Raw genomic sequence first — 22,001 nt, forward strand, 5'->3', positions numbered from 1 at the left:
ATTTGGATTCCATATAAGGAGCCGCGCGTCGCGGCCATTTTCACTCCAGTCTTGGAGAGTGTATTGAGAGGATATGTCCTCAATGTTCAGTGTGTGTGGGGGCGGGAAAGTGGGGTGGTGAGTCTTGTGCTGTGTTATGCTGTCCAGTGTAGTCAGTGTATTGTGCTGCATCAGTCCAGCCAGTCACAGTGTTGGTGTTCTCTACTGCCATATATCCAATGTAGCTGTATAAAGTGGTGCTGTGTTGTGTTGTGCTGTCCAGTCCAGTGTAGTCAGTGTATTGTGCTGCATCAGTACAGCCAGTCACAGTGTTGGTGTCCTCTGCTGCCATATATCCAGTGTAGCTGTGTAAAGTTGTGCTGTGTTGTGCTGTCCAGTCCAGTGTAGTCAGTGTATTGTGCTGCATCAGTCTAGCCAGTCACAGTGTTGGTGTCCTCTGCTGCCATATATCCAGTGTAGCTGTATAAAGTGGTGCTGTACTGTGCTGTCCAGTCCAGTGTAGTCAGTGTATTGTGCTGCATCAGTCCAGCCAGTCACAGTGTTGGTGTCCTCTGCTGCCATATATCCAGTGTAGCTGTATAAAGTGGTGCTGTGTTGTGCTGTCCAGTCCACAGTGTATTCAGTGTATTGTGCTGCATCAGTCCAGCCAGTCACAGTGTTGGTGTCCTCTGCTGCCATATATCCAATGTAGCTGTATAAAGTGGTGCTGTGCTGTGCTGTCCAGTCCAGTGTAGTCAGTGTATTGTGCTGCATCAGTCCAGCCAGTCACAGTGTTGGTGTCCTCTGCTGCCATATATCCAGTGTAGCTGTATAAAGTGGTGCTGTGTTGTGCTGTCCAGTCCAGTGTAGTCAGTGTATTGTGCTGCATCAGTACAGCCAGTCACAGTGTTGGTGTCCTCTGCTGCCATATATCCAGTGTAGCTGTATAAAGTTGTGCTGTGTTGTGCTGTCCAGTCCAGTGTAGTCTGTGTATTGTGCTGCATCAGTCCAGCCAGTCACAGTGTTGGTGTCCTCTGCTGCCTTATATCCAGTGTAGCTGTATAAAGTGGTGTTGTGTTGTGCAGCATCAGACCAGTGGTAGTGTCCTGTCCATCAGTCATTCCAGTGACGATATACGCTGCTGCTATATGTCCACTGCTACAGTATTATAATAATAATAATAATAATAATAATAACAACAACCACAAGTCCCTTACAGTGTTGTTGTGTTGTGTTGCATCAGACAGGTAGTGTCCTGTCCATCAGTCATTCCTGTGCCGCATATTGTCTTATATAACTCCCAAAAAATAATGGAGAACAAAAAGTTGGAGGATAAAATAGGGAAAGATCAAGAACCACTTCCTCCTAGTGCTGAAGCTGCTGCCATTAGCCATGACATAGACGATGAAATGCCATCAACGTCATCTGCCAAGGCCGATGCATAATGTGATAGAAGAGGGCATGTAAAATCCAAAAAGCCAAAGTTCAGTAAAAATACCCAAAAAAAGAAATTTACATGGTCTGAGGAGAAACGTAAACTTGCCAATATGCCATTTACGACACGGAGTGGCAAGGAACAGCTGAGGCCCTGGCCTATGTTCATGACTAGTGGTTCAGCTTCACATGACAATGGAAGCCCTCATCCTCCCGCTAGAAAAATTAAAAGAGTTAAGCTGGAAAGAGCACAGAAAAGAACTGTGCATTCTGAGATGGTATCACAAATCCCCAAGGAGAGTCCAAGTGTGTCGGCGGTTGCGATGCCTGACCTTCCCAAAATTGACGGGAATATGTGGCTCCTTCCACCATTTGCACGCCCCCTGCAAGTGCTGGAAGGAGCACCCACAGTCCAGTTCCTGATATTCAAATTGAAGATGTCACTGTTGAAGTACACCAGGATGAGGATATGGGTATTGCTGGCGCTGAGGAGGAAGTTGACGATGAGGATTCTGATGGTGATGTGGTTTGTTTAAGTCAGGCACAGGGGGAGACACCTGTTGTCCAAGGGATGAAGAAGCCCATTGTGATGCCTGGGCAAACTACCAAAAAAGCCACCTCTTCGTGTGGAATTATTTCTCCACAAATCCGGACAACAGGTGTCAAGCCATCTGTTGCCTCTGTCAATCTGTAATAAGTAGGGGTAAGGATGTTAACCACCTAGGAACATCCTCCCTTATACGTCACCTGCTGCGCATTCATCAGAAGTCAGTGTCAAGTTGTGAAACTTTGGGTAAGAGCGTAAGCAGTCCACTGACACCTAAATCTCTTCTTCCTCCTGTACCCAAGCTCCTGCAAGCCACACCACCAAATCTCTCAACGTCACCTTCCTCCACAGTCAGGAACGTCAATAGTCCTGCAGGCCATGTCACTGGCAAGACTGAGGTGTCCTCTCCTAACCGGGATTCCTCCGGAGGATCCTTAAGTGTTACGCCTGCTGTTGCTGCCGCCGCTGCTGTTGTTGTTGCTGGGAGTCGATCGTCATCCCAGAGGGGAAGTAGGAAGACCACTTGTACTACTTCCAGTAAGCAATTGACTGTCCAACAGTCCTTTGTGAGGAAGATGAAATATGACAGCAGTCATCCTTTTGCAAAGCGGATAACTGAGGCCTTGACAGCTATGTTGGTGTTAGACGTGCGTCCGGTATCCGCCATTAGTTCAGTGGGACTTAGAGAATTGTTTGAGGTACTGTGTCCCCGGTATCAAATCCCATCTAGGTTCCACTTCTCTAGGAAGGCGATACCGAGAATGTACACAGACGTCAGAAAAAGAGTCACCAGTGTCCTACAAAATGCGGTTGTATCCAGTGTCCACTTAACCACAGACATGTGGACAAGTGGAACAGGGCAGACTAAGGACTATATGACAGTAACAGCCGACTGGGTAGATGTATGGCCTCCCGCAGCAACAACAGCAGCGGTACCAGTAGCAGCATCTTGCAAACGTCAACTCGTTCCTAGGCAGGCTACGCTATGTATCACTGTTTTCCGTAAGAGGCACACAGCTGACAACCTCTTACGGAAACTGAGGAACATCATTGCAGAATGGCTTACCCCAATTGGACTCTCCTGGGGATTTGTGATATCGGACAACGCCAGCAATATTGTGCGTGCATTACATCTGGGCAAATTCCAGCACGTCCCATGTTTTGCACATACAATTAATTTGGTGGTGCAGAATTATTTGAAAAATGACAGGGGTGTGCAAGAGATGCTGTCGGTGTCCCGAAAAATTGCGTCCCACTTTTGGCATTCAGCCACCGCGTGCCGAAGACTGGAGCACCAGCAAACACTCCTGAACCTGCCCTGGCATCAACTGAAGCGAGAGGTGGTAATGAGGTGGAATTCAACACTCTATATGCTTCAGAGGATGGAGGCGCAGCAAAAGGCCATTCAAGCCTATACATCCACCTACGATATAGGCAAAGGAGGGGTAATGCACCTGACTCAAGCGCAGTGGCGAATGATTTCCGTCTTGTGCAAGGTTCTCCAACCCTTCGAACTTGCCACACATGAAGTCAGTTCAGACACTGCCAGCTTGAGTCAGGTCATTCCCCTCATCAGGCTTTTGCAGAAGCAGCTGGAGAAATTGAAGGAGGAACGAAGATGGAGCGATTCCGCAAAGTATGTGGGACTTGTGGATGGAGTCCTTCATTCGCTTTGCTAGGATTCAAGGGTGGTCAATCTGTTGAAATCAGAGCACTACATTTTGGCCACCGTGCTCGATCCTAGGTTTAAAGCCTACGTTGTATCTCTCTTTCCAGCAGACACAAGTGTGCAGAGGTGCAAAGACCTGCTGGTTAGTAAATTATGAACGCAAGCGGAACGTGACCCATCAACAGCTCGTCCTTCAATTTCTCCCGCCACTGGGGCTGCAAGGAAAAGGATAAGATTTTCTAGCCCACCCGCTGGCTGCCCAATGCAGGGCAGTTAGGAGCGAAAGCTGACATCTGGTCCAGACTGAAGGACCTGCCAACGATTACTGACATGTCTACTGTCACTGCATATGATTCTGTCACCATTGAAAGAATGGTGGAGGATTATATGAGTGACAGCATCCAAGTAGGCATGTCAGACAGTCTGTACGTATACTGGCAGGAAAAATAGGTAATTTGGATGCCCTTGCACAAACTGGCTTTATTTTACCTAAGTTGCCCCCCTCCAGTGTGTACTCCGAAAGAGTGTTTAGTGCAGACGGTAACCTTGTCAGTGATCGGCGTAGGAGGTTACTTCCACTAAATGTGGAGAAGTTGATGTTCATCAAAATTAATGATAAATTCCTCCGGGAAGACCTTTACCAGCAATTGCCTCCAGAAAGTACACAGGGACCTGTGATGGTGGATTCCAGTGGGGACAAATTAATACTCTGTGAGGAGGATGTACACAGTGAAAGGGGTGAGGAATCGGAGGATGAGGTCGACATCTTGCCTCTGTAGAGCCAGTTTATGCAAGGAGAGATCGATTGCTTCTTTTTTGGTGAGGGCCCAAACAAACCAGTCATTTCAGCCACAGTCGTGTGGCAGACCGTGTCGCTGAAATGATAGGTTTGTTAAAGTGTGCATGTTACAACATAAGGGTGGGTGGGAGGGCCCACGCACAATTCCATCTTGCACCTCTTTTTCTTCTTTGCATCATGTGCTGTTTGGGGATTAGTTTTTTTAAGTGCCATCCTGTCTGACACTGCGGTGCCACTCCTAGATGGGCCAGGTGTTTGTGCCGCACACTTATGTCGCTTAGCTTAGTTATATAGCTACCTCATTGCGCCACTTTTTCTTCTTTGCATCATGTGCTTTTGGGGCCTATTTTTAGAAATCTGCCATCCTGTCTGACACTGCAGTGCCACTCCTAGATGGGCCAGGTGTTTGTGCCGCACACTTGTGATGCTTAGCTTAGTCATCCAGCTACCTCATTGCCAGGGCCGTCTTAACAGCAGTGTAGGCCCCTGGGCACAGCAATGCACTGTGGCCCCTACCGATCCTCCAGCAGTAGGGGTGGGGGGTGCTATCAGCGGCAGATTTGATGACCCGCGGGCGGTAGTGGGTGTTCTATCTTCCACTCAGCATGTAGGACCTGGAGCAGTAATTTCTGCTAATTACTCCTTTACTGCACAGATGGTACGAGATGCGGTGAGAGGGAGAACACTAAATTGTAGAAGGGGGCATTGCACTCAATGAAAAGGCCCCAGTACTTGACTTCCAGGGCGGTAGGGGTGTTTAATACGCAGGGGAGGGGTAGATAGTGGAGTGGGCTTAATCATAATTTTCTGGTGAGAGGGCAGCTTGCTTGATTGCAGATATCTCAAATTCCTGGAAATATATTTCTTAGCTTTCAATGGGATATAAAAGTAGAGAGTCCCACCTTTCAGGAAGTACTGGGGACTTCGGGATCAGAGATAAGGAGCCAGAGCAATCCACCAACGAAATTATAAAACTGCATACCAGGCATGTGGAGCTGGAGCAGGGACCAGCTGCTGGAAGGCTGATATCTCTGGTTGTGGGCATAGTAGAGACAAGCTGCAAGTGTCCAGTGAAAGGGAAGAGTCCCAGCTTTTGGAGTAAGTCAGACAGAGCCTGAGATATCTTGGGGAGAAGAGCAATTAACAGGCTCTGATGGGGACCACTGCTTTGAAGTTGGATATCTCTGGTTCCCCAGGGCCGATTTTCAAAAATCTGGTACCCCTGGAAAGAGGGACCCTCAGCTATCAGCATAGGGCCCTTATACTACTGGGGCCCTTGGGCAAGTGCCCATTGAGCCCATACGAAAAGATGGCCCTGCTCATTGCGCCGCTTTTTCTTCTTTGCATCATGTGCTGTTTGGGGCCTATTTTTTAAATCTGCCATCCTGTCTACCACTGCAGTGCCACTCCTAGATGGGCCAGGTGTTTGTGCCGCCCACTTGTGTCGCTTAGCTTAGTCATACAGCCACCTCGGTGCAACCTTTTGGCTTAAAAACAATATTGTAAGGTGTGAGGTGTTCAGAATAGACTGGAAATGAGCGGAAATGAATGTTATTGAGGGTAATAATACCGCAGGATCAAAATTACCCCCAAATTCTGTGATTTTAGCTGTTTTTATGTTTTTTTCCCCAAAATCATCCAGATACAAAACCAAAACCAAAACACAAAGGGTGGTTTTGGCAAAACCAAGCCAAAACCAAAACACGAAAGTGGAATTAGAACCAAAACCAAAACACAAAACCCGAAAAGTGCCAGCCGCACATCTCTAGTTTCTAATAGCCCTAGTGCTATCAACACAGGGCTCATTGCCTATGGGGGGGGTTTAAGGACCCAAAACCTGAACAGCCTAGGACTGCTTGCAGTATGGTGTGAGGGCTCCCATGCCGTGTGCCCCCCCCCCCCTCCCCCCCCCCCCCGCTATAATGAGACCAGTCCTGTATGGTGAGGCCTAGTGCTAGTAAAGGAAATATCGGGGGACCCCAAGATCTTTGATCCCAATATCTCCAATACCCCAGCCCATTCAGAAGCACTAGTGCTGGTTCTGCCTTTGGTGGGGGAGGGGGACGACAACTATGCATTTTAAAAAATATGTATTTTATAATACAGAGTTAAAATGCCAGACTGCCAACAATGTGTGACTTCAAACCCCACTGCACATTGCCAGTAAGTTAGGGACTTACTGTACTGTCCAAATTGCAGGCTGTTCCATCCTGTGACATTCAGGGCAAAGCAGGTGCGGATTGACCATAGTGCTCACCAGGAAGATTCCTAGTAGGCTGACGTGTCTGTTGGGGCTGTTTTGTGTGTTGGCGTGTGCCCCCCCCCCCCCCCCCCCCCACATGACAGGCGGTCCACTGTTGACTGCATTGTCCCCATTCAATCTGTTACTCCATCTCTGCAGTACAACAACTCTGCCATCCAGTGATGCTGCCATGACTACACGGTATGTTATACCTCTTGTGCTGCCCATGTCAGGACACTAATACTAAATTTTATAGGGCCACTTTTAGTTCCCAATCCGCCCCTGGTCTCAGACACAACTACAGCAAAAGATGCAAGGAAGGTTGCAAATGTATACAATCAGGCCATAGGAGGAGAGATCCTGCCCAATTAACAGACCCCACTCCCTCATCAGACAACACCCCCATAAGGGCTGCTTCCATAAATTTCCCAGGCTGCTTTTCCATCCCAATCCGCCACTAAAGCAAAGTATCCAAAATATTAAAAATCGTCAAAAAATTGCACATAAGTACATTCACCTCATAATCAGGACAAGTGTAGGAACCACAGAGATGTGCATATGTGACAAACCTGGGAGACAGACATTCATGTAGAGACTTCTAGAAGGTGCTAGATAAATGATGAGTAGAATCTGATTGGTTGCCATTGGCAACATCTCCACTTCTATAAGCGATTCCACTCCTCCCTCTTCTGCCCAACCCTCCGGCTTGCATGTGGACCACCTGGCTGCTGGCAAGATTGGCTTGAGCCAGAGGGTCCACCATCCAGCCATCTATGTAGTTATTAATTTGCCTGCGGGCTGCCTATGCCACAGGTATGCAGGGGGGTATGCTGGTGTACGGAAATGAAGCAGGCAGACAGGGCATTGGGGGGACATTAGCCTGAGGGTCCCAGTGGGGTATTCATCTGATTCCTACCCCACTGAGGGTCCCAGTGGGGTAGGAAACAGATTAATATACAGCATATGGGGGTGACATGACACTACATGTGGGAGAATACTGTATGTATTGTAATGTATTTCTGTAAATGTCTGTTGGGGAGGATACGGCACGTGAAACAAATCTGATGCCATGATTCCATTTTACTCTGCTATAGCATTTTCAGAAATGATAGAGACACAATCACACTTTTAAATGTAGAATATAAACGTTTCTTACAGCTGAGTAATGTACATTCTGCAAAGAGTAAATCTTAGCTTATCAAAATTGCGAACGAAAGATTAGCAGAATTGCGAATAGACACTTCTTAGCAGTTTCTGAGTAGCTCCAGACTTACTCGGCAACTGCGATCAGTTCAGTCAGTTTCGTTCCTGGTTTGACATCACAAACACACCCAGCGTTCGCCCAGACACTCCTCCGTTTCTCCAGCCACTCCCGCGTTTTTCCCAGAAACGGTAGCGTTTTTTCACACACACCCATAAAACGGCCAGTTTCCGCCCAGAAACACCCACTTCCTGTCAATCACATTACGATCACCAGAACGAAGAAAAAAACCTCGTAATGCCGTGAGTAAAAAACCTAACTGCATAGCAAATTTACTTGGCGCAGTCGCACTGCGGACATTGCGCATGCGCATTAGCGACTAATCGCTCCGTTGCGAGAAAATAATAACGAGCGAACAACTCGGAATGACCCCCTATGAGCATACAATTAGAATGGCATTTGCTAGAGTTGTGGATCCCTATGTGCATTCACTGTAGTGTAATAATGTTCTGCATGTTGGGGGTAATTCCGAGTTGATCGCAGCATCAAATTTGTTAGCAGTTGGGTAAAACCATGTGCACTGCAGGGGGGGCAGATATTACATTTGCAGAAAGAGTTAGATTTGGGTGGGTTATTTTGTTTCTGTGCAGGGCAAATACTGGCTGCTTTATTTCTACACTGCAATTTAGATTTCAGTTAGAACACACCCCACCCAAATCTAACTCTTTCTGCACATGTTCTGCACATGTTCTGCACATGTAACCACACCTGCAGTGCAAATAGTTTTGCCCAACTGCTAACAAATTTGATGCTGCGATCAACTCGGAATTACCCCCGTTATTCGTACTGGCATCTCGTCATTACTTTGTTTTATTTACAAGGTTGTGATGCTAACGATATATAATATACATATAAAATGCACTTACCTGCCAAGCTTTACCGCTACATGGCCACCAATAAATGTCCCGATGAGACCTCCAATTGCAAACACTGAAGCAATTACAGACCAGATAAGCGTCAAAATATTTTCCTGTATCTGGGTTTGGTAGCGTGAATACCAGGTATCGTTAATGAACTTGTGAACATACTACAGGGGAATGAAACAAATAAAAAAAAGAGTAAAACAGAGCACTTAGGCTGTAAGCTCTGTGATCCTATACCTATGATGCATGAGGTCATTTTTAGCACTCCAGTAGCGGTTAAAGTATATGTGCAGTTCCTATTCATAATCCTCATTATTGTCTATTTTCTGTTTAGGTGTTAAGGGGGGTAAACACGGAGAGATCTGACTAGATTGCAATCTGACTAGATTGCTTAGAAATTAAGCAGGGATCTCTCCGTATGTATGCCCCACATCTATGCATGCCAAATCTAGTAGATCGCTCACTTCACTGCCTTGTGAGGTGAATGGCCCCCCTCGCTCAGCACACATCACGCTGTGTGCTGAGCGGGGGAGGAGATGAGTGCTGAGCGGTCTGTGCTAGATCACTCAGCACACATCTTCCCCGTGCGTATGGGGCTTTACAGCCTGAAACATAATATTTGGATCAGGATGCAGGTCTATATGTGGGTTGGATTGAAGGTTACACGTGGGTACACTGAGTCACAGGTCAACTTTCAGCAGCCATAATTTTAGGATGTTTTACAGATATATACCATTTCATATATCAAGTACTCATACACTATCCTCAAATCATGCCAAATAGTTTGGGGAGCCACAGAGTTTTTCTCAAGATATGTGTCTTAGCTGCATCGCTAATGTGGCAAAACCCTAAGGCAACCTGCGGCTCTCCAGCTGCTGTGGAACTACACATCCCAGCATGCCCTGCCACAGTTTTATAACATCCTAACAGCAAACCTGTGGCAGGGCATGCTGGGTTGTGTAGTTCCACCGCAGCTGGAGAGCCGCAGCTTGCCTACCCCAGCCCTAAGGCATGCTTCATGCCTCACATTGTTGTGCTTATTCTGAGACTTTATATTAATTCCTTTGTGGCAAAAATACTAAGTGTCTAGTACATTATAGGCTGCAATGCGAATAAGACACTACATTTAGGAAAAACTATGAGAGTCTGGGAATTGATACCCATAATGGAGTATCTATGTTACGCCATTTTAATTGTGCTATGTGGCACATAAACGATAGGAATATGTGGACACATATGTAGTTCAAACAAAATAGAAACAAAATTGTACATGAACAATGAAACGCCATATGTGGGAGGGGGATCTAAGGGTGTGTACACACGGTGAGGTCCTTGCTATGCCCGATTTTCACTTGCGATTTCCCTTAACTCCCCGGAGCCCAGCACCACTGATTTTGACTAACTTTTCTTGAGATCTGGACTATGTGTGCTTACGATTTTGGCTTATGTGAGATTTTGGTTTATGTGAGATGTCATTGACATGTGAGATGAGCTAGATAGTACACCGATCTAGCAAAGTATTGACTTGCCTGCACAGTCTATCTTTTCTTGCGATGCCGACCTAGCGGGACCGCGCATCGGGATCGAATCGGGATCTCAAAGTGACTTTCACCTTGCGATCTGCACTAACATTTCTTGCGATATAGTCAAAATCGAAAGAAAATGTCTCACCGTGTGTACACACCCTAAATGATCTTAAAGGTGTGTATAAAGGCCCGTATTCACGGCAGATGTGGGGAGAGATGTGTGCTGAGCGAACCGCTCAGCACACATCTCTCCCCCAGCTCAGCACAGCGCGATGTGTGTTGAGCATGCGGGGGGAGACGGGGGGTCGCTCATTTCACCCAGCGGGTGAAATGAGCGACCTGCTAGATTGAGCCTGCATGCAGGCCAATCTAGCACCAGCAATAGCGATGCGCGGGGCTGCGCATCGCTATCGCTGTGGGGGGTACACACGGAGAGATCATGCTTAAAATCTAAGTAATCTAGTCAGATTGCTTAGATTTTAGGCTGGGGTCGCTCTGTGAGTACCCCCCATTAGACACAGCCTCATACCAATTAATGGAAGACGGCATTGTTGTAGTTGGCCTAATCCCAAAATTGCTGAAACTAGAAGTTATGTGCTAAGGGTTTGGCAGGGAAGGGGAGGTGCTATATAGTGCCTGTTTACCACATTTTCAGCACTGGAATTTGGGATCATCCCTGATAGTATTAAAAAGGTGTTTGACTACTCATCTGAAGCTCAGTAGAAATTTAGGTGTGGAGCTGTGGTCAGACCTGCTGGAGGCAGATGAAAGCTTGCTGGCCCACCCCAAGGAACCAGACAGAGATAACCAGAAGTTCAGGTAGTCCTGTGCTATAGACAGATCTACACTGCTATAATGGACTGACATCAGGAGACAAGAGGGTGTACTATCCCTGAATAACTGGAACTGCTCCAAATTGCCCCAGAGACTGGCTGAGGGAGAACCAGCAGTGCATGGACTGCATTATAACACTACAGACTGTAATCTACAGTGAAAGCCTTAAACTTCCAGTGACAGGGCAGGCAGGGGCAGCACAGCCTCAGCTGTCATACTCCTGTACACTCCAGAGTTCTGATTATAAAAATGATTAGACTAATACAGTACAAAAGAGATTTATAACTTATAATTATTATCTGTGTATTATTTAGATTGTCTTTGTATTATTCTAATAAATTTTATAGTAAAAAAAAAAATCACCACCAAATCATATATGTCTTGTATAAATCTGGCTCTGATACTAGCCAGTGCCTCCTCAACCATTGACCACACCGCACCTCACTGTAAGCTACCTATTTAGAAGTACAGAAGAAGTGGCTCAGCACTTTCTGTGGTGGTTAGGTTTGTGGCTTATTAAACCAGTGTTATTTTGCTTCACTGGTACCAACAGTCACAGGAAAAGTATGCTCCAATCTCTGAATTTCTTGGTGGAAGCCTATATTTCAGAGCTGTCACTGATCATAAAGGAAAGTTACTTTTGAAGTGAAAATCCATAATATATCAGTGTGATCACGTCCCCATACACCCCCATCCCTCCCCTCCCATACCAGGGGGAGACCGCTGAGTAGCAGTAGTCTCCTCTTTCCCCCTGCCCGAAGTGGCGCTTCGCTGCTATACACCAGCCAATGGCAGTGTTATGATGGGACAGGGAGGGAAATCTCGCTGATCATCACCCCCTGGATTCACCACTGGCTCAGTAATACAGACTTTGCTGTATTTTGACAAACTAGAATTCAGGGGTAGGCAACCTGCGACTCTCCAGCTGCTGTGGAGCTACACATCCCAGCATGCCCTACCACAGGTTTGTTAGGATGTTCTAAAACCGTGGCAGGGCATGCTGGGGTGTGTAGTTCCACAGCAGCTGGAGAGCCGCAAGTTGCCTACCCCTGAACTAGATAGATAGACCAGTGCCGTAACTAGACATTTTAGCGCTGTGTGCAAGAAACGGCATCGGCACCCCCCCCTATGCAAAACAGGGGTAGGTGCGCCAAAAATATATAGGGGCGTGGCTTCATTAGGAGGGGGTGTGGCCACAAAATAATACCAATTCATATTAAGGTGCACAGTAGTCTCTATTATTCAAATTACGCCACACAGTAGTGCCACTACATCAGGTAGATCCCCTTTTACACATTACGTCAGCCAGAGTCCACCTTTTACACATTATGGCGGACAGATTCCCCTTTTAACACATTACGGTAGACAGAGTCCCCTTTTTACACATTATGGCAGCCAGTCCCCCTTTTTACACATTACGGCAGACAGAGTCCCCCTTTTACACATTACGACAGACAGCGTCCCCCTTTTTACACATTACGTTAGACAGCGTCCCCCTTTTACTCATTATGTCAGACAGCGTCCCCCTTTTACACATTACGGCAGACAGCGTCCCCTTTTTACACATTACGGCAGATGGTCCCCCTTTTTTACACATTAAGGCAGACAGCGTCCCCCTTTTTACACATTCCAGCAGACAGCGTCCCCTTTTTACACATTACGGTAGACAGAATCCCCTTTTTAGCAGACAGCGTTCCCTTTTTACACATTACGGCAGACAGCGTCCCCTTTTTACACATTACGGCAGACAGCGTCCCCCTTTTTACACATTACGGCATACTGCATCCCCCTTTTTACACATTACGGCATACTGCGTCCCCCTTTTTACACATTACGGCAGACAGCGTCCCCCTTTGTACACATTATGGCGGATAGCGTCCCCCTTATTACACATTACGGCAGACTGCGTCCCCTTTTATACATTACGGCAGACAGCGTCCCCCTTTTTACACATTATGGCAGCCAGTCCCCCTTTTTACACATTACGGCAGACAGAGTCCACCTTTTACACATTACGACAGACAGTGTCCCCCTTTTTACACATTACGTTAGACAGCGTCCCCCTTTTACTCATTATGGCAGACAGCGTCCCCTTTTTACACATTACGGCAGACAGAGTCCCCCTTTTTTACACATTACGGCAGACAGAGTCCCCCTTTTTACACATTATGGCAGACTGCGTCCCCTTTTGAACATTACGGCAGACAGCATCCCCCTTTTTACACATCACGGCAGAAAGTCCCTACACACACACACACACACACACACACACACACACAGCTTGTCCCATCCAGCGAATACACACACACAGCCTGTCCCCTCCAGTGACTACACACACACACACACAGCCTGTCCCCTCCAGCCACACCACACACACACACACACCCCTCCCCTCCCCTCCCCTGGTCCCCACTGTGTTACCTCCGGGAGAGCTGTAGCAGAGATGGACGCCAACAGACCAAACAGCAAAGTTGGGGGCCACTCCCCCTTTCAGCACCGATAGGCGGACTGGGAGAGGAGGAGGCGCAGGACCGGACATACAGCAATCTCATCCAGCGTCCTGATCCGCTGCTGCAGCTACGGTATTCCCGCAGACAAGCACTGAGCAGCGCGGGCCTGCAGGTGTTGCCGGCGGACCTGCGCCCTCAGTGCACATGCGCTGTGTGCCAGGCACCGCCGGCACACACCTAGTTTCGGCACTGAGATAGACAGACAGACAGATAGACAGAAATTGTGTGGCCCCATATGGATGGAACAGACAACTGCCTGTGAATAAGAAGCCGTTCACAAGAGAGATAGATGGTAACCCATGCCCCCTCTTCCACAAGCCATCTCTGTTGTATTTGGCCCTAGGTGCTCCGGGTCACTGGTTGGATTGCAGTATGCACTTCTCTAATTGCTATGTGGAGTGGCAGCATGGGTGTTTTATGTGTCCTTCATTTTCACAGCTGGTTTGGCAACTTTACTGAAATGTGATAAATGAATTTCAATTATTTTTTTTTCCATTTTGCATGAGCAGAAAGATTAATTAGGAGAATGACAGAAGTTTTAACACATATTTTATCTAGACGAAGACGATTAGTTAATTGACATACAGTACTGTACCACGATAGAGGTTCAGCTGTTTTATGCAAGATACATTTGTAAAGTAATCTATGTTTAGACTATAGTGTTGCCCTAGAACACCGAGTCTTCTTACTAGTATTATACTTGTCGTTAAACATATATAATTACTAAACCAGTTCACTATAAAGAAAATTTAGATAATGATTTTACTTACTGTTGTAGGTGCATTGATAAGTGATAGATTGTATCCATACTGGAAAGTTCCTCCGATGCCTACTGCACAAACAGCCCCAAAAAGTTTCTTGATGGGAATCTATGGAGACATGTAGATTTTTTCTAAATTAACATTTAAGTGACTCAGCTTTGAAGAATAAAACACTGTAATCAATTACGAAATCTACTAGGATCTTTTGGTATCTTTTATTTATTTTTTTATTCTAGGATCTTTTACATTTTGTATTTTTATATATAGCTCTTAATGATATACATTGGTTGTCAGCAGTGTCGGACTGGGGCATGAAGGGCCACTGGGGGAATGCAGTGTCAGGGTACCATAAGGGGTGTGGTCATTCCAGAGGGGGTGTGGCCAGCTGCTACAAAGGCTTGGCTAACCATTAGAGAGTGCATGGACTGTGCCCCTTGATAAATATACATACCTCCCAACTGTCCCGATTTCAGCAGGACACTCCCACTATTCGGACACTGTCCCGCTGTCCCTCCCGCTTAGAGCCGGATTAAGGGGGGGCAAGGGGTACATTACCCTGGGGCCCCCAAATCTCAGGGGCCCCCCTTGCAAGACCAAATTAGTTTTTCAGAGATGGAGACAACCTTCTATCCATCTCTGCACCGTAGGCATAACTGAAGCAGCTCCCCGGGTGGCGACTGCTCTCCTCACAGAGAACTCTGATCACCAGAGCTCTCTGCTTTGGAAACATTGTTGCAAAGTCACACATACACAGCTGAGGAAGCTGCTTACGACCAGGTGCCAGTGGCAAACGCAGGATTTCTAGAGGGGGGTTTCCAAATGCAGTCCACAATCTCCTACTGGGGGAGCGGTAGAAGAACCTAGTAATGACCCCGGACATTAATGTATACATTTGTCTTTTTATACACTATATACTGTATGGAATACAGTATTAATATTGAAAACTATAGATGGTCTATAGTATATGCTGTATGAAACATATTTAAATCTACATAAGTGGTCAGGAAAAGGTTAAACATATCATAATAACTAATTGCACAAACATAATAGAACCAGTACGGCACTTTCTAAGCACATGTGGGGTCATTCCGAGTTGTTCGCTCTGTATTTTTTCTCGCAACGGAGCGATTAGTCGCTAATGCGCATGCGCAATGTCCGCAGTGCGACTGCGCCAAGTAAATTTGCTATGCAGTTAGGAATTTTACTCACGGCATTACGAGGTTTTTTCTTCGTTCTGGTGATCGTAATGTGATTGACAGGAAGTGGGTGTTTCTGGGCGGAAACAGGCCGTTTTATGGGAGTGTTTGAAAAAACGCTACCGTTTCTGGGAAAAACGCGGGAGTGGCTGGAGAAACGGAGGAGTGTCTGGGCGAACGCTGGGTGTGTTTGTGACGTCAAACCAGGAACGACAAGCACTGAACTGATCGCAGATGCCGAGTAAGTCTGGAGCTACTCAGAAACTGCTAAGAAGTGTCTATTCGCAATTCTGCTAATCTTTCGTTCGCAATTTTGATAAACTAAGATTCACTCCCAGTAGGCGGCGGCTTAGCGTGTGCAAAGCTGCTAAAAGCAGCTTGCGAGCGAACAACTCGGAATGACCCCCATGGTATGGCTCCTGTCTCTTCTTCCTGCTAGCTACTCTCTGGTCCAGTGCACTGATTAAGCACTGTGATCCACACACACACTAATCTCGGTAGAAGAAGCTGCTACCACTGGGCATGTGCAGCAGCTTTAGTCTGTCCCTTAAACTGCATGATGTGACGGCAGTTCTAGTAATCGTATTATATAACATTGCTATTGTTGTCAGAATTTGAGCCACTTGCCAAGAGGAGGGGGGTTTCTGGGCAACCGGAAACCCCCCCTGCGTTTACCTATGGGTGCAGCAGCAGCTCACATGGGTTGAGTGTATGAATGCATATTATGTGTGTGTTTGTAGGAAAGCTGTGTGTATGTTGTGTGTATGTATGCTGGGTGTGACGGTATGTTTGCTGTTTGTGACTATGGCATGTGTGTTGTGCATATGTATGTATGTATGTATGTATGTATGTATGTATGCTGTGTGTGTGTGTAGGTAATGCTGTGTGTGACTGTGTTGTGTGTTTGTTTGTTTGTTTGTTTGTTTGTATATATATATATATATGTGTGTGTGTATGATGAGTGTGTGTGTTGTGCATACGTTTGCTGTGTTGTGTGCACTGCTTAAAGTGGTCGTAGAGAGGTGGTGGACCCCCCCGCCCCCCGGTGCCCATGCAGTAAAGGTATTGCAAAAGGGGCGTTGTCTAAAAAGAAAGGGGCGTGGTCACACAATAGCAATAATGGCCACAGTAGTAGCACCCCAATACACAAAATGCCCACAGTAGTAGCACCACGTAATACACAATGCCCACAGCAGCTACTTTACCCATTTTACAATGTCCACAGTAGTAGTGCTCCTTATGCAATGTCCTCTGTACTGGTAGTGCCCACAGTGGTAGTGCCCCTTATATAGAGCCCACAGTAGTGGTGCCCCTTATGCAATGCCGGCAGTAGTAGTGCCCCTTATGTCCCCAGGAGTGATGCCTCTAATGAAGTGCCCCCTTTACAATGCCCTGATTAGTAGTGCCCCCAGTAGTAATGACCCTGTGTAGTATTGCCCCCAGTAATAATGTCGCCTGTAGTAATGCCCCCAGTCGTTTAGCCCATGTAGTTTAGCCCCATGTAGTTTGCCCTCCAGTAGTAATGCGCCCCTGTAGTTATGCCCCCAGTAGTAATGCGCCCCTGTAGTTTAGCCCTATGTAGTTTGCCCCCAGTAGTTTGCGCCAAGTAGTAATGCCCCCAGTAGTTTAGCCCCCAGTAGTAATGCCCCTGTAGTTATACCCCCAGTAGTAATGCCCCCAGTAGTAATGCCACTGTAGTTATACCCCCAGTAGTAATGCGCCCCTGTAGTTATGCCCCCACTAGTAATGTGCCCCCGTAGTTATGCCCTCAGTAGTAATGCGCCCCTGTAGATTTGCCCCATGCAGTTTGCCCCCAGTAGTTTGCCCAAAGTAGTAATGCCCCCAGTAGCTTGCCCCCTTGTAGTTAACCCCTGTAGTTTAGCCCCTCTGTAGTTATGCCCCCAGTAGTAGTCACACGTTTAATAAAAAAAACAAAAACATACTTACCAATCCCCGCTCCCGCTGTGATCCTCCTGGCATCCGCTTCACTCCGCTCCCCAGCACTATGAGAGAAACGTCATGATGTCTCTCTTCATAGCGCGCACTGAGCCGGGAGCCGGAAGTTGGAGCTCAGTAGTGAGCTCCTGCCGCCGGCTGTGCAGGGAGAGCCGGGCGCCGCTGATAACACAATCACAGCGTGCTCCCGGCATCTCCCTGCGGCTCTGGTACACATCGGGTTAGGTGAGCCGGAGGAGGCGGAACTGCGTTCTGTTTCCAAGTGGAACTGATGGAACGCAGTTCCGTCCCGTTCTGGCTCACTTTGACCCCTGGTTGTGTGTGGATGAGTTCAAAAAATATATAAATATATATGTGTGTCTGGGGGCCCCCTTGACTTAAGTAACCCAGGTCCCCTGGAGTGTAAATCCGGCCCTGCTCCCGCGGGTCGCAGTGTCCCACAGGTGGGCAGTTGGGGGAGGCTTTGATCACTCGCTGCTCTGCTCTACACAGCAGCGAGTGATCAATGAATAGATGTCATGCGCATGGCATTTATTCAATACTGGGAGGGGAGCAGGGGGCAGCCCAGCTGCTCCGGGAGCACTGGGCACCCCCCCAAATTGCCGAAAACAGATCTGTGATGCTCAGCCATGCCCACTCGACCGAGGACATGTCCCTCCCATACTAAGCCACGTCCCGTTTTCAGGCCGCACACAGATGTCCCGACCCTGGGCCCTGAAAACGGGGGAGATATGATATATATTGTTAATACTGCTAGTGCATGAATGATAATGTACCAGATTAATAACAGCAATGCACTGTGTACAGAGCACACCATAGTCCTGTGCAGCATAAGGTAACATATGTATAATTTAAATGCACAGTCTTAAACCTGATACATGGAAGAGGTAGTAGGGCCCCATGGGACTCCTGTGGGCTAGTCCAACCCTGGTTGTCAGGGTGAATTGTACAAGCACATACACATATCCTTAATCTGTCTCATTGACCTCTGTGTGGTAATGTTACAATTTCAGTGACTAATTTTATTAAATCTTTCAGTTGAAAGATGAACATAGATGAATGGGCACATGCTGTGAGACTGATGCAGAGTCCCATGTACACAACTCTGCATACTGTAGCTCAACCTGCATGAAACTTCTCGTCACATGCCTAGAACATTGCTGTTAATGTATGTGCCTAAACAGACTCACATGATTCTGTGTGCAGTGCAGGTGTTGATGTAGTTAGACATAAGGTCAGTACGGCAGTTGTGCATTTAGTTTTGGCCAATGTCGCCTGGGTGGTGGATCATAAGTTAATTTGTTATTATAATGCCTACCTTTATCAGATGGGGTCCATTTCAACAACGGCTGGTTATTTTTTTGGACAATTTGCTCTGTCGCATGCCAGACTTAGCTTAGTGTTTTAGTTGTTATTTTAGTGGCGGTGCTTTGGTGGAGACCTTTCTATGGCGGTTAAGAACTGTATGTGGATTGGTAAGGCTTACTTTAGGTTTAGTGGGTGCGCTCTCCTGCTTATGGTGCAAGCTATATAGGCCAATTGTCCTGGACGGGAAATAGCTACACCACCTGGATGGGTGGGTCCTGTTATTTGGAGCGCGGAAGACCAATTAACCAATGGTTAATTATTATAATGCCAGCTCTGTTGATTGTGTCATCAGTGGTATATGGTACATGGTTCATTCAGAGATGCAGGTAACATTGGATAAATGCACAGAGTACACCATTAGAGAGTTTATATATCATCACAGACCCACCCCTCTCTAGATGACAGGTGCAAAATGACTTGATTCATGTTTCCTGCTCCCCCCCCCCCTTCTATCCATCCACATACATACACACATCACTGGTCTTCAGTATGCCGCCGGCCGGGATCCCGGCGACCAGCATACCGGCGCAGGGATCCCGGTGACCAGCATTCCGGTGCCGGGATCCCGACCGCCGGCATGCCGACACATGTTCTCCCTCTTGGGGGTCCACAATCCCCCTGGAGGGAGAATAATAGCGTGGCGCGTGTAGCACGCCACCGTGCCCGCAAGGGGCTCATTAGCGCTCGCCCAGGTGTTGGTATGATGGCGGTCGGGATCCCGGCACCGGTATGCTGGCCCCCGGGATCCCGGCCGCCGGTCACTCATTCTACACCCCATACCACTTTCCCATGGTGGCATTCTCCTAAAGAAATGTAGGAACGTATGGGCATGGGTTTCGGCCACTGCTCTAGCTGTATGGCTTTTGAAGGTTTTGATTGCATTTGCGTGGGTTGGCTTCAGCTGCTTAGGTTTCCTCCCACAGGCCACAGGGGTCTATTTACTAAGCCTTGGATGCAGATAAAGTCGACGGAGATAAAGTACCAGCCAATCAGCTCCTAACTGTAATTTTTTCAAACCCAGCCTGTGACATGGTAGTTAGGAGCCGATTGGCTGGTACTTTATCTCCATTGACTTTATCTCCATCCAAGGCTTTAGTGAATAGACCCCTGTCTCGTAGGCTACATGGCTGCTGACAGAAAAGGATAGTGTGTGTATCTGTACTGATGTGAATGATTCAGTGTTCTCTGTACTGTACTGAATATGCTGGTGATGTTTAAACAAAAAATAGTTATTACATCTTTTTATATTGCAATAACAAAGATACCTTCTGATCATATCAATATAAATGCCCCCATTGGGATGCCTTCCAGATAGAGGGGTAAATGTATGAAGCAGTGATAAGAGCCAGCGGAGAAGTAGCCCATGGCAACCAATCAGCATTGCAGTAACATTTATAATGTGCATACTATAAAATTATACAGAGCAGCTGATTGGTTGCCATGGGCAGCTTATCCACTGGCTCACTTCTCCAGTCTTATCACTGCTTCATACATTTACCCCAGTGTGACATAGAAGTTCAACCTTAGACTATTTACAAGAAAATGTTTACATTTTTATATACTCCTACTGTAGTTTAAATTGACATTTTATTTTTCCAGTGTAAAATTCAGGTGCTATAAACAAACTCATTTTGATGTTGCAGTATAAAATAGAAGTGAAGGGAGTGCAGGGGACATCAACAGCTGTTTGTACTATACAAGACTAACTATTGTCATAGTTACATACTTAATAAACAAGTGTAAATGCATTGCCTTCTAAGTCATCAGAGGCATTAGTGGTTTGACACACCCACGTATCTTGTAAACATTGGATGAAACTTTGTATTCTGAAATTAGTCAAGTGATATAAGTTTACCAGACTTTGTTACCATGGTAATAAAAAGTAACAAAGCAAAATGTTTGTGATTAGCATAAATAAATCATGAAATTACAAAAATCTCACATGTGATCTAAATAGAAAATGACAACCAATAATACAGTACAGGTCTCCTTGACAACCTATTATTACAAAAGAAAAAAAAAACTTAAAGTACTTACATCATCATAGATAATAAAAGCCAACCCTTATGTGTACTAAGTTTATTTATATAGGGCATACTTTTTATACAGCACCATTTAGTAGTCACTCATACACACCCACCCACCCCCAGGGGTTTTTTTTTTTATCATCAGAAGCCAATTAACCCATCAGTATGTTTTGGGTTTGTGGGAGGAAACCCACATGAACATGGGGAAAGCATACAAATTCTACTCACATAAAGCCCTGACTTGACCCATGACCCTAGTACTGTGAGGCAAAAAGCTAACTATTCCAGCACTATATAATATGTTAATTTAAAAAAATAACTTTTGAAAAAAAGTAAACATTTTGTATAAAGCAGACAATGTTATGTAAGCAGCAAAAAAAGGGAAGTTGAAATGTGCAGTCTACAGCGCACACAAACGCAACACAGACCATGTTATAACTGTGGGGGATGCCATGATTCGCACAGGACACCTGCCCTGCTTTTAACAAATGGTGCAACCACTGCAACAAGCTCAACCACTTTGCAAAGTGTTGCAGATCCAGGAGTACCATGACACACAGTGAGCCACATGTGACGCAGGGAGAAAGACAAATGCATAAAGTCAATCACGTGGGCACGGAGTCCACACCACACATCGCTGAGACCATATATTGTGAAAGCATAGATCTAATTGCAAAATAAAGAGAGATTTTCACTGACCTGTGTGATAAAAATAGTGGCAATACCTTGAAGATTAAAATTGACACTGGTGCCAAATGCAACGTAATGTCCAGGACCCTGCTGCACCAAACTAGCCCTCATGCAACAATAGACCACACAGACACTTAGTGGCATATGGAGGTCAAATTATCGAAAAACCGTAGGCACAGCCACTATCGAATACTCGTGTGCACCGTTGCTTTTCCACATAGTAGATAGTGATGTTAAACTACTTCTCGGACTGCCTGATAGTGTTCGTCATGGGTTGATACATCTGGGGCCGGAAGTACATCTGAGACAGCAGGATACCCCAGAGTTACGTGACTTTAA

The 22,001-nt window shown here is 46.4% G+C and overlaps 1 protein-coding gene across 1 annotated transcript in view; it reads right to left on the reverse strand.

Annotated features, from left to right (window-relative positions):
* LOC134949311 (solute carrier family 2, facilitated glucose transporter member 11-like) overlaps positions 1–21,773 on the reverse strand; it is a 115,216-nt gene extending 93,443 nt beyond the window's left edge. The window contains exons 1-4 of the mRNA XM_063937843.1: positions 21,698–21,773; positions 20,983–21,008; positions 14,435–14,533; positions 8,798–8,958 (exon numbers count right to left, since the gene is read on the reverse strand). Of these exons, the coding sequence (XP_063793913.1) occupies positions 8,798–8,958; positions 14,435–14,533; positions 20,983–21,008; positions 21,698–21,773 (362 nt within the window). The remainder of the gene's footprint in view (positions 1–8,797; positions 8,959–14,434; positions 14,534–20,982; positions 21,009–21,697) is intronic.
* Between the last annotated feature and the right edge of the window lie 228 nt (positions 21,774–22,001).

Source organism: Pseudophryne corroboree, chromosome 1 (genome assembly GCF_028390025.1).
Source record: "Pseudophryne corroboree isolate aPseCor3 chromosome 1, aPseCor3.hap2, whole genome shotgun sequence".
In the NCBI taxonomy this organism is placed as follows: domain Eukaryota; kingdom Metazoa; phylum Chordata; class Amphibia; order Anura; family Myobatrachidae; genus Pseudophryne; species Pseudophryne corroboree.